This window comes from Xiphophorus hellerii, chromosome 10 (genome assembly GCF_003331165.1).
Source record: "Xiphophorus hellerii strain 12219 chromosome 10, Xiphophorus_hellerii-4.1, whole genome shotgun sequence".
Classification (NCBI taxonomy): Eukaryota; Metazoa; Chordata; class Actinopteri; order Cyprinodontiformes; family Poeciliidae; genus Xiphophorus; species Xiphophorus hellerii.
The window spans coordinates 13,035,508-13,048,955 of record NC_045681.1 but is presented as its reverse complement, the minus strand read 5'-3'; the positions used below and the strand labels follow the sequence as shown (position 1 = coordinate 13,048,955).

At 37.7% G+C, this 13,448-nt stretch overlaps 1 protein-coding gene across 6 annotated transcripts in view; it reads right to left on the bottom strand.

Annotated features, from left to right (window-relative positions):
- The window catches only part of sdk2b (sidekick cell adhesion molecule 2b), a 316,443-nt gene that overhangs the window by 51,279 nt on the left and 251,716 nt on the right, over nucleotides 1–13,448 (bottom strand). For all 6 annotated transcript variants that reach the window (XM_032574402.1, XM_032574400.1, XM_032574403.1 and 3 more), the window contains exons 8-17: nucleotides 12,495–12,578; nucleotides 12,162–12,356; nucleotides 10,443–10,559; nucleotides 10,000–10,167; nucleotides 9,578–9,680; nucleotides 5,415–5,591; nucleotides 4,448–4,584; nucleotides 3,008–3,155; nucleotides 1,480–1,620; nucleotides 431–612 (exon numbers count right to left, since the gene is read on the bottom strand). In XM_032574402.1, the coding sequence (XP_032430293.1) occupies nucleotides 431–612; nucleotides 1,480–1,620; nucleotides 3,008–3,155; nucleotides 4,448–4,584; nucleotides 5,415–5,591; nucleotides 9,578–9,680; nucleotides 10,000–10,167; nucleotides 10,443–10,559; nucleotides 12,162–12,356; nucleotides 12,495–12,578 (1,452 nt within the window). The remainder of the gene's footprint in view (nucleotides 1–430; nucleotides 613–1,479; nucleotides 1,621–3,007; nucleotides 3,156–4,447; nucleotides 4,585–5,414; nucleotides 5,592–9,577; nucleotides 9,681–9,999; nucleotides 10,168–10,442; nucleotides 10,560–12,161; nucleotides 12,357–12,494; nucleotides 12,579–13,448) is intronic.

The window sequence follows — 13,448 nt, the reverse complement described above, 5'->3', positions numbered from 1 at the left end:
TTTAAAAGTTATTCCAGTAGTTCTATACAATATTACATAGGACAATAGAAAACCTTTTCAAGCAAACAAATCTTGTGTTTTGGTTATGTTACGGGTTGCACAATCTTAGGTAAGGCTACGTAAGTCACAACTGTACAACAACTTCCAAGAAGGCAAGCCACAAAAGGTCAATAGCTAAAAAACATTTAGTAACTGAGTGTATTGAAGCATATCAGTGGAAATTTGACTGGAAAGAACAAGTGTTGTAGGAAAACGTCCAACCAGGACTCAGCACCTGCTCACACTGCTAAAAGTACCAGCATGTGGTTTAACCAAGGTATCCCTTTGCTTGATTGTTCATTGAGTATTCCATTTTTTTGAAGTGCAGCCAAAGAGAGGTTTATGGTAAAACTTATTTACTGAGATATCTAATTTGTGATGAGTCCCTTACCTCCTTGAAGAGTCCACTCTGTGACTTTATGGCTGAAGATGCCCAAACCTGCCCCGTTGTAGGCAGCCACCTCAATCTCATAGTTTGTCCAGATGATGAGGTCTTCTAGGAGTAGAGTGGTCACATCCGGGCTGGAGATATTCTTGAGCTGATAGTCCACAGGTAGCCCAGTGAGTCGGTAGCTGAAACACAAATTTACGAAGTTTGAATATAAAGATCCGGAGGTACGTCTGAATAAATACGAACATCAAAAAAAGTTATTTTCTACAGCAATTCAATTCCATAACTGAATTTGATTACACTTATATACTTAAATACTTACATTTTCTGAGAAACTAAATTTTCCGTTTCTTTGGGTTTTAGCTGTAAGCCATATTTCATTGGGATTAACAGAATCAAACACTTAAAATATAGCAATCTTTGTCAAATTAATATAGAAAAGAGCTTTACTTTTTGAATTAAATTCCTGAAATAATTATATTTTGCATAATATTCTAATTTACAGATGTGGTAAAAATGTGTTTTTGTTCCAAGTTTCTTGCTCCACAGACAAGGACATTGCAGTATTTAGCTGCAGTACACCTGTCTTCCTTCTAGAGGGGGACAAAGCACCAGCAAAGGGGCACCTTAAATCCCACAGGCAGCTTTGACTTTGTCTGGAAATCACCTGCGGTTTCATTTGGATGTAATGAATAAAAAGTCTGACAGAGACCCGAGCTAATTATATGTTTAGAGGATTTACAGTCACTTTGGCTTATTGCATACTCTGTCTATTAGAGTCACAATGTTTGCTCAAGTCAGCCCAGTAATTAAAGGCTGGTTGTACGTCAGATAAAATATTTTTCAAGTTGCTCTGTTAACAGAGACAAGTGGGTTTCATGAGGAAAGAGTAATCTTATACTGTGACACAATGTTCTATATATAGATTTTAACAGTCTGTTTATTCAGAGAAGTTTCACCAGACTAAAATTTGACTGCATAACTTCCCAAGAATGTGGAAAAACAGGCAAAGAAGGCAATGACATGTATTAGGGTGGGGGGGATTTTACCGGACAATGTAGCCTCTGAGGATGCCGTTCTGGTGGCTTTCGGGCGGAGGCTGCCACTGGATCATAATGGACTGGTTGGTCCTGCCACTGGCAATGACATTCTGAGGAGGGGCACTGGGGGGCTCTTCTGGGAGAGACACGCTGAAGATCACATACACACATAGAGAAAAGAAGATGACAGAGAGAAGATTGCCATCATAGAAACAGATCCTTGAAAATCAAGCTGTCATTTATGTAAATTCATTTGCTTAAAGGTGTTTACTGATGCTTCCTAGTATTTGTAATTTGCTCATTTTTATAAACAAACACATAGGGCACCAAGAAACGCAGAGTTTTTCCCTCACAAAGACTCTGTTGTGCCTGGGGGGAGAGGACGGAAATAAGAGAAAGGAATGAGACAATTAACAGCGGCCAACTGGACGCATGTAGGGCTTTGTGCTGGGCCAACTGTAATGAACGGGAACAGAACCCTTTCCCCCCACCTATGGGTTTCCTCTGGGTAGAGAGTTGGCAGTGTGGTGAAGCATGACCGGCTGGTAAAGCGAGACCAACAGCGGTTGAGGAATAGCTGGCTATGTGAAGCCACAGAGATGACAATGCTGATGTCACCTCAGACCCGGATCATTTCGTAACTCCATGAACATTACAGCAAGGTTTATTTGGAAGCACCTCAGTATGAGCAAAACATTGTATCTTAACACAGCAGCCACGAAGCAAAGGACTTCAAGATGATGTAAACACGACAGCCTCCGCAGTTATTGACTCCACTGGTGTAGATTTGTGAAAAGGAAAATCAGCTTTTTCTGTAGTGGCATTATCACACAAAGGAAATATCCCTCCATTAGATCACATGTAAATATCAATGTGTCCAATATCACAGTGGCAAAGCACAGCTTGGAAGCAATATTTGGTGGGATATATCTTAAGTGGCAACCATGTAAATTTCGTGTGCCAGTATTATTTTTTATGAATATTTTTTGTGGTCAAGATGCTAAACCAGATAAATACTAGAAGGAACACTGCAAGGAAGAAAGCGAAAGAACAGATGAAGAAACTGAGGTAATACACTATATGGTCATCACAATATTCCACCCGTCCATCTGTGCTTCCCTCTTTCCCTCCCTGCCTCCTTCTGTTCATCCGTCAGTCCGTCTATCCTAACTATCAAAGGTAGCTTGTTTTGGTGTCTCTTTCATTGTCTTGGTGTTTGTTTGTTCAAAAGAAGTGAAGTATTTGGTATTTGTTTGTTTCTGCTGAAACCATGACTCCAAAAGGGAAGCACATACCAAATACTGATTCAAAAGTGCTGTTACTTTTACTTGGCACAGCTACCAGGACTGCAGAGACATTTGAAGACGGGTAATACTTTTGAATTTCTTAATAATAAAATATTCTTTAAAATGTGTTCAAAAGTGCAGCATCATGATGAGGTTCCCTCGTAGGAAAAATGTATTTTATGATTTGTTCAGTGTTTGTTCTAATAAAAGGAGAATACTGATGAACAGAAAAAGGTCTGTCCTTCACTCACCGGTCAGTCTCCTTGCTGAACTGCCCCTTCCCGACATCATTAACGGCACAGAGGCGGAACTGATAGGAGCGGGCCGGGATCAAGCCATTCACTGTCACTGCTGTGGACTCCGGTTCAATATTGGCCAGCAGGATGGCCCAGGGAGCATCTAGAACAGAGAAAATGGAAAAACAGAATCCACATGACAGCACACAAACACACACATTCATTTTCACTGTTCCAATCAGCTAAAACATAATAATGATAATTAAAAAAAAAAACAGATTTATGACTAATTGTGTTATATTAGCGGTTTTGAGCTCTTCTAAATCTACTTTAAATGACATACAGCAACCTCCACACTTGTGTGCATCTTTGCTTAGATGTGCAAAATTAAAATAAATTCATCTTTTACTGCAGTAGAATCATATCATCGCATCATAAAACCCTAATGCAAACCTTTCCTGTTTGATTTAATTTAAGTTGATAAAATAAGCTAAACAGATGAGTCACATCTGATAAACTTGTTTTACCATCCACCACTGAAATACATTTAATTTATATCAAGCTCACAGTGATATCAAATCTTTCTGCTACAGGAATGTCACTCCAATCCTTCTCATTGGGCCGATTGGATAAAATTGGGTCCTCTTCAGGTCTCATTTATCATGATTCCAGTTGTTTTAAACTTTTTAATTATATCTGTAGAAACTAAAGTCTAGACCAGCAGCCATTTTCTTTGAACGGTTTTCTGATTTATGTAGCTCAGCACCAATCTGTGTCATTTGATTGGCATGTTCCCCTGTTTTTCTCATTTTGAAGATTGACAAAGAGAATTTGGCCATTGTGTTAAGTAATTTTTACACACTAAAGAAATGGGAAGTAATGGATTACAAGTTGCAAGATTTTTTAAATTAACTTCAATGAATGAAACAAAAACTTAGGACTAAGTTAAGCAACTTATGAAACAATAAGTGTAGCATTGGTATTCATTCAATAGTACTCATTGTAATTAATATTTTTTTCTCTAAGTGGGATGCTTTTCCCACTGCATAAATGCACTCAAATTGGTGATTGATTTAAAAGAAAAAAGAACAGAGTGAGGTTCTACCATTGCTTCCAGTTTTAACAGGACAGTGTTAGAAACGTCCAGAATAATCCTAATTAATTATCCTTTAAATTTTATTTGAGCCACTCATAAATTCTTTGCAGCATTTATTTTGCATTTTAACGTTGAAGCAAAAACATCGCAGGAGTCTGTCTCCGTGCATGGAAATGCACACGAAACACCCAGACCCAAATGTGAAACATTTTCTATCTTTTCAAGTCTGCATCAATGATCCCATGAGTCAAGGTCCCTCTTCCCCCAAACCCAAGTCAGAATAAATAATTTAGAGGTAAACTGACACAAGGAGAAGTGAACTTTGAGAAGAGTACAGAAGTGGACTGGTAGAGACTTACTGTTTTCAGAAACCTCCAGGATATAGCGTATGAGAGGACTGTTCCCATCAAAAGGCTTGGCCCAAGCCAGGTCTATGGCTCTTTTTTCAGACTTGCTCAGCACTGCAGAGGGGTTCTCTGGGGCGTGTGGGAGCTGCCTGTGCGGGGGGAGAGATCAGAGGACAACTTTGATAAATAAAAGAAATCTGTCTATCAGAGCAGTTTGCTTCGCTGCCTACATCTCCTGTAGACGCCCAAAGAAAGAGTCAAATCTTTCGCAACAGAGACATCAGTTCAGAAAGGTGATGAAATGTGACTTGACAAGACAGCAAAGACGATTCCTTGTCAAGATGGACACGCAGGCAAACAAAACGAGATGGATATTACTGGAGGTCGGGACGGGAAATGAAACGAATGGCATTAGGAGACAGATAGGAGGAAAATGCACAGACAAAGACGTGAATAAATGAGGCTAAAGCTGAGGATCATTAATTCATTCAGGCATAAATTCAGATAAGCGCAGACAGATTCATATATAAACCTTAAAGCGACGGATGGATAGTAACTCAGAGTAAAAGCAGTAAGCCAACAAGGGAGACAGTACTGTAGAGCGATGGAGACAGAAACAGTCACATTCATATTCAGTTTAACCTTACTGCAGTGACTCACTGGTGAAATGACGGGGAATAATAAGATTTTACAGAAAGAAGAAAAAAAAAACAGTACAGTACTGTATAGGGGAAGGAAAAAAAGTGGGAGGAGGGAGTCCACCAGGGGCTGGAGAGTGTCAGGTGAGAATGAGGACAAGGGAGGTGAGGAAGAGAAGGCGTCATTTAAGTGGAAATGAGTCAGAGATGTCGATAAGAACAGGCAGGACAGTGGGGTGTCGGGGACATGTTCCTTTCTGCTACTTCACATCAAAGAATTTTGACGACAAGAGTGTAAGGAGAAAAAGATAAGGAGAGATGGGGAAGAGGGAGGGGTTTACCTAACACGGAGGTGAGCGCTCCGGGAGTCGTTGCCTCCGACCGAGGTGACTCTGCACGTGTACGTGCCGATGTCACCCGACCAGGTCTGGGAGATGTGCAGGGTGCCGTCGGCGTCCAGGCGCATTCGGGGGATGGCTTGCACGTTGATTAGAGAGTGGTCTTTTTCCCAAACATGCCTGCAAAACAGACTCTGGAATGTTACACTGCTGTGCAGTCAAACAGCACAAATCAAAATGCGACATTGTTGAGATTTCTGAGCCTCTGTGATCATTATTTTTTTGTTTGTTTGTTTTTGTTCCATTCTTAGATGATGAAGAGATGAATTAATCAGACTTCTACTGCCTGATACTGTTTCCAATTTTCCCTCTGACTATACACACACAAGTTCACCCATGTACACTCTATTTTAACTCAACCTCTACATCCGACAAATACTGTGTGTATATATATATAAAAATAAATAACAAAATAACAAAAGAAGTGTGGAATCAAACAGAAAATAAAAAAAATACTATGATCTTCATGCTGTCCAGCACAGTAAGGATGACATTATTCTTTAACTGATGGTTACAAACAATAAAAATACATTCCAAGAATATCTTTGGCAATTTATCTGGATTTAACAAAAGAAAAACAGTCACAGAATTTGATTGGTTAAACCTAACTCTAGGTTAGACCTAGAGAAAACTTTTTTGTGACATTACTAAATAATACCGGTATTTTAGAGAAACTAATTCTGAAAAAAAAAAAAAAATCCCTAATTGTTCCTCACTAATGCCAAAAGGAATGTAATTTTATCTAGGTAATCACTGAACATCTTAGTCAGAAAACCTTTTCTGAATTTATTCTGGCTATAACTTGCTGTTTCAAAAGTTAAATGACATTGGACAAATTTTGAATAAAATAAATATTTCAGCAATGACAGCCAAATTGAGTCTATTGTTTTTTCCTTCAAACTAATAAAGTCTCAAAGTTGGAGTGGGTGCATTAAGCACTTTTAGACAATTTCAGGTTTATTGCACAGCCAGAAGTAGATGGCAACAGCTTAATATACTTTTTGTTTATCTTTATTTCCAAGAGTGGCACAAATAAGCTCAAGTAAACCTATCTTATTGCTGTGACTAAAATAGATGAAGCATTTGATGTGCTTCCAAGGTTCCGGCACAGTTTTCATATTGAGTCCATTGTTTCCTACCTTTGAATTTCTGCAACTCTAATTCATCTATTATTCCAGTAGAAAATAGAACAAAGTCTGCAAAAGAAGAGGCTATTTGTTCTCTTGTTCTCCCTTTTTACATTTTTTTTTTTACTTTGGCTGTTTCTAACTAGACATAAAATATTTTTTAAGACTTTGAACATATTAATGCAAATTCCAAACTTTTTAAAGAATATGTACAATGCACTAAATTTAAGGATTCATGGCTTTTGGAAGATAAATAAAACCACAACACTATAAGTCCTCTGTCAGAGTTTACAGTGGGCTCTTTATTCAATTCATCCTTTTAATTTAATTACTGTTTTGAGATGACTGTAGGTGTTTTCTGTTGGTTTATTATTTAGATTTGCTTTTAAATATAGTGAAATTTGTGTTTTTATTATGCTGGTCAAGCTTGGGCAAGCAGCTATTTTTCAGTAATGTTCAACTTCTGGAGATCAGCGCACATCTGATCTCCACTTGACTGACATGTTTTCTTATTTGATCAATTTTTAAGTGTGGCAAAGATACTCATACTGTATGGAAGAGGAAGTCATGGAAAAACTGATTCAGATTAATTTATTTGACAAGAACTGTTATGCGGGCAAATACGCATGTTAACAATAGTTTTGTTAAAAACAATTATCTCTTCACAGAAGTTTTTTTTTGTTTCACCAAATGAGTAAATTCAAAATTGAATTTTGAAGGTTGTACTTTTCTGAATTTTATCAGTTTTAGATTGTGCTACTCCAATAAAAAGATAATTAATTTGAACATTTTTTGCACATCTTTAGCAAACAAATAAATCTGAGTTTTAATAAGTTGTTCAGCAACGACTACATGTTTCACTGCCTCAGAAAGATGTTATTTAGACTTTGATTTGCAGTCTCATTTGAGCAGCCTAAAGTCAGTTGTTGCAAAGCCGATCTTATGTCTTTCTATGTACTAGGAAACCAAGTAGTTACTGTCTTGATTTAAGGTTGTAGTTAAAAAGTCTGGGCAGGAAGATTGTTTGAAGAAAAACTGAGGACACTACACAGCAAATTATTTGAGATTAAAAGCAAAACAGTTGATATTTTTCAAATTGCATATTCAGGCTGATTTGATTTAAATATGTGACTTTTCAATATTAAAACAAAATCTCAACTTTATTTTATGCCCACTTTGGTCTAGTTATGTATTAGACAATACAATTTTGTTGCCACCTACATGAATGCAAAACCTCGACATTCATATCCCCATCAGTCATAGAGTACACAGATGACTTTGTCATCTTCTATTTAGCTGTAATTCAAGCCGACAGTGTTATTAGTGAGCCGTTTCATCCTCTTCCCACAGTCTCCTCAAACTTACCACCAGAATTGACCTGAACACTCACTGGAATGCCTAATGGCTGCATATCAAACAGCAAATCCACATTCATCATAACTACACAGCACAGAAGCAGCGTCAGATGTAGCTTTCTCGTTTGAGTATAAAAGAGAGAAAGGAGTCTATTGATCAGGAGTGAAGTTGGGCACAAGGCAGGAGTTCAGTAATCATTCTGCTGAAAGACTCGTGTGTTTCACTGGATTGATAGCAGTGGAGGTATGTGGTAAACACTTCTGTCATGCACAACTTTCTTTTGGTTTCTAAATGTGTAAAACTGTATGTCACGCCCTTCACAGTAAAACAGTTTTAACAAGATAAACTCAAAAAAAAAATAACTTGTTCAATTTACTTAGTACAAATTCCACAAAACTGAGTGATGTTCCGTATATAAATGGAACTTGATGGAACTTGACAGTATTTAGTAAACCGAATCAAAAATACTTTGTAGATCCAACTTACTTTGTAGATCCACATTGACTTAAGTTAATGTGGCAATCACTGAATTTCGCTGTACTTAAATTTTAGGAACGATGTAGTAGTAGTAGCCGTAGTTTGACTTACTAAACAAAGACATGTCAATAGTTTTCACATATTTCACATAATTTGAGTAAATTCAAATTACACCAATTTTATTTTGTGTAAAAAACAGCTATTACCAATAAAACACAGCATCGCAGATAAACTGGTAAAGGATTGTAGCATAGCATATTGTTGCATCAAAAAAACAGTTTTTGTGACTTTAACAAGTAAAAAAAAAACCTAAGTTAAACTTACTAAAGTGTGTTATGTTTGATATCTCCGTTTATTTAGTTCAACAATTTTTGAGTGTAGTTCTCATTTTTTGAGTGTAGTTTAACAACAAATATTGTTATTGTTAAAAAAAAAATCTAAGATTTTTTCTGCTCTTTTTAAATACTACTTAACTTACACTACCTACTACTTAACAAGAATTGTACAGTTGGTGAATTTTTCAGAAAAGAGTAAAAATGTTCTGTTTTGTTTTTTTGGATTTCTTAGTCGTTGGTGGTAAATATATTATAAAACAGAAAATAAAACACAAAATTACAAATCTGATTTATACTTCATGGCAGTTCATTACCCAAAAAAAGGCTCATGTCTTAACACCAAATTAATAACAAGTAATATTATTGTTCATAAAACCTAAGTTATTTTGAAATACTGTTTACGGTGAATGGAAGCGGCAGTTATTATGAGGTGTAAAGTAATAGGTGCCTTCCATGCATTGCTGTGGCAGGCCCCAATTAGGTGATGTCTGCTGGATTTTATTTACAGGTATAAAAGTAAAAGGGTTCTAAATACATTTCAGATATATCTTTGAAAAAAAAATCTAAGTTTTGTATGATTTTACTTCTATTAAAATCACAACAAAATACCTTGTTAATGATTATTTTAATATAAAAAAATGTGAAAAATTTGGATAGATATGAATTCTTTTGCGACATACTGCTGAGGTTATTTATTTTTCCAGAGAGAAATTTTATGCCATCAGTTCAAGCAACATTCTGGAAAACTGAAGCCATACTGTCTCCAATACAATGCGTCCATGTCTCCACATGTTTGTGAACTGATCCTTACCTGATAATTACACTAGGGTCATGTGTGACTCCACAGGTCATAATGGCTTTGGTCCCTTTGATGACACTCTGATCCTGTGGGGGTGTCGTAATCCGAGTGCGAGCTGTGGAGACAAATCAAAGACGTGAGAGAATAGAGGAAAACCAGCGGAACGTGCTTCCTCAAATGAGCAGGGTGAAGAGAAAAAGAAAAATCCCCAAGAACTTCAAAATGAATTTCAGAAAGCTCATTTCAGTTAAACTGACAAGTTCCAAATGACGAAACTAAACGAGTGTTTCACAAACCATGTTTTATTCATACTTCTTAATAAAATGATCCAGCTTTTGTACCTGTTGCATTTTTTCCCTCACTAGGGTTTAAAGGTTTCCTGTAAAATATTCTGCATTAAAAGTGTGTTTGGTAATCACTCCCTAAACACTTACCCCAGACAATGAGGTCAGCAGATGCCTCATCGATGCCCCTCGAATTACTTGCCATACAAGTATAGGTCCCAGCATCAGAAATGTGTGAAGGTGAGATGAGCAAACTGCCCGACTCGAGCAGAGTAAACCTGGGCAGCTGCACAGAACCGCTGGCCAACACACGCTCACCTAAGGTTATTGAAAGGCAGAAAAGCAGAAGAGTGAGGAGATAGAAGATAAATAAATAGAGAAAAGCAACAGACAGAATGATAAATGTATATATATATATATATATATATATATATATATATATATACAGTACAGACCAAAGGTTTGGACACACTTTCTCATTGAATTCAATGAGAAGGTGTGTCCAAACTTTTGGTCATAACATAACAGCCATCGTAAACTCTATACTGTATATGAACTGTATAGGCGTGTACATGTTTGTGTGTAACGGAGACCTTTCTGCCAGGTTATGGCAGGCCTTGGAGCTCCTGAGGTCTCACAGTGCAGGATAATTGACATCCCGTCAATCACCGTGCTGTCAGAGGGTCCGGCTGTGATGTTCGGTGCGATGCCTGAGGGGAGACAAAACACACGCACACTTCAGTCGTGTTACTTCTAAGCACCAACTTGCTGAAACAGAATGTTTAATTTGTGCTTTGTCCCACTAATTTGAAAAGAAGCAACACTGCCTTCACCCTCCTGCCACTACCGTGTGCCAACTGTCTATGCACAGCAAGACAGAAAATATATGGAAAGGAGAGGGAGAAATAATCTGAGCATAAATGGAAAGGGAAGGCATTTCCAAGGCAACTAAAATCCTTGTGTGTGATGTGCAATAAATCATAGCCCCTTATGGAATGACAGGAAACCATATCACTCCCAACAGAAAGGATGCATTGGGAGTTTGTCACAGGAGCGGAGTAAATATCCAAGCAGAGAAGACGTGGAGACATGGATGTATTGAGAAAGAGGAGAGCGATGAGATGAAATCTGAGCAGAGGTAGGCAAAGAAGAGGTACCAACACCGCGACAAAAGAAATAAGGACGAAAGGAGTGATTTAGTGACTTGGAATATTATGAATTCTGATAACAAGATGCATCATGGAGTGAAAGCAGCAGGAAAGGAGATGCAGCGAAGAAAATTAGATGTCAGAAACTTGCAGAAAAGATGCACAGCTAGAGTACAATTACCATTGATTTTCAAATTCCTGCAGTGTCACGAGCTCAGACAAAAAAAAAAAAAAATGATGTGGAAGTTATTTCCGAATTAGGAGAGAGGCAGCAAACATGGTTCTCAATGACGGGTTTCTGTATTGTAAGCTTAAAATGTCTGAACAATTGTCAGTCCATCCATCATCCGTCATCCTCTGCTTTTCTGACGTCAGGTTGCAAAGTACATTTTCATACTGCGTCCTTCTCCTTCTACATATCATCCTTCAACATGGCAATGCATCACATAACTTCCAGACATATCTATATTCAGCATTTAGGTTTTTTTGTTGTTGTGATGATTTCATCACAAATGAAATAATTTTCAATGTTTGTCAATGTGCTTTAAAGTGTTTAGCATGCTAATGATTTGCCAACATAGAGCAAAAGAGCCACAAAAATGACAAGGATGGATGGGTGGACGGATGAATGGATGGACTACAGGTGCATATCTACCTTATTTTATTGGCTGCCATATATTTATAGAACATAGCAGAAATGCATATAAAGGATTCATTTAGCCCCACTTTCCTCCTTATTTTTATTTATTTATTTTTTTTACCCCTCCAAGGGGTCTTTTGTGGGCTCTAGTGTCCTTTATATGAAAGTAGGCTGACAGGAAAGGGGGGAAGACATGCGGCAAATATCGTTGGGTTTGGGAGTCGAACCCGCGTCGAGCACTCAAGGCATCCAAACATGGGTCGCGCTATCCCCTACACCACCACGGCACGCCCCTTTTCTCCTTATTTTAAGATTTGATCGCATGTCTATTTTTTGTAACACAATTACACCTCATCATCATCCCTGAATCTGACAAAGGGCTTAAGGGAGTTAGATGGAGATTTAAACTTTAAATATATACAAATTAAATAAATAAATACATTTTATCAAACTAGCTTATTACTTTTTTAAGACCAGTAATTATTCCAGGAAGCAATTTGATGAAGAGCTCCCAGGCCACTCACTGGTAACAGCCAGGTAGGTGTTTGTCTGAACTTCTCCTGCCGAGTTCCTGGCAAAGCACTGAAACATGCCGGTATCATCAGGCAGCAGACCGTTGACCTGCAGACTCCCCCCCACCAGGACTCTGTACCTCGGCGTCTTCACTGGATCGATGGGAAGGGCATCCTTGTACCAGACGATTTCTGGCTGGGGAACTCCTGCAGAGAGTCGACAAGGATTTGGATTACAGACAGCGGGTTACAGCTGCCCTTTCAGTATGACTTCATTTAAATTCAGAAACTGTTAAACAGGTCCACTCTGAAAGGATTTGTCAGATAGAATAAAGCCATACTCACCCCTTGCTTGACAGGGAATGTCCACCACCTTCTCCATCTCAGCCGTGATGTGTTTCTCTGGTTCCTTGATAAACTGTGGCGGCTCTGACAGATCAAAAGCACAAAAAAAAAAAGAAAAAAAAGAGGAAAAAATAAGGAAAAATGAACACACTAAAAAAAACATCATTACCACAGCTCAGAAAATATGTTACAGAATTATAATTTGATGTGATCATAAAAGAATGAGTAACAGAGAGAGTGAGATGCAATACTACATCAAAACTGTCCAGCTGTTGGATCATAAAGCTAAAACAGAAAAAAAAAAAAATCCACCACAAATTCAGGCTTCTCCTTAAAAATGAGCTGCGAAAGCAAGACAGGTGTCAAAGTCAGCAGTATTAAGGTAAAAGTTCACTCCACCTCGTAGCTTGAAAACATCAAAGTGTTTCAGTGGGATGGAATCAAAGTGACTCAAGCAATGTTATTAAACTGTTTCTTGAGGGCAACCATTAGCTTCCCTCCTATTTAAATCAATAATGTTTTTTCTGTTACTGCCTCATGAGCTCACAGTCAAGCTGTTCTCCGTGTAACCAAGTGCGACAAGAGAGATTTGCATCAAATTTCGGCCACATCCTTTCTTTAAGCCAAAATGCAATGATTATTCCTGTGGCGCCGCTACATGCATATGGTACTTGCAAATATATTCAATACACCTTCAACTTTTTCACATTTCGTCACATCACAACCATAAACCTCAATGTTTTTGTTGGGATTTTATGTAAGAGGCCAACAGAACAGAGTGGCTGAGAAAGACTAGCAGCAGCACACAAATCAAAACTAGATATATAAAAACCTAATTAAAATTCAATAATACATTTATTGAATATATTAAATGGTTAAAAAAAGGAAAATAATAGAATGAATTTGCATGAAGTCCCTTTAATTCTGACATAAAATATACGTTTTAGCCTCCCT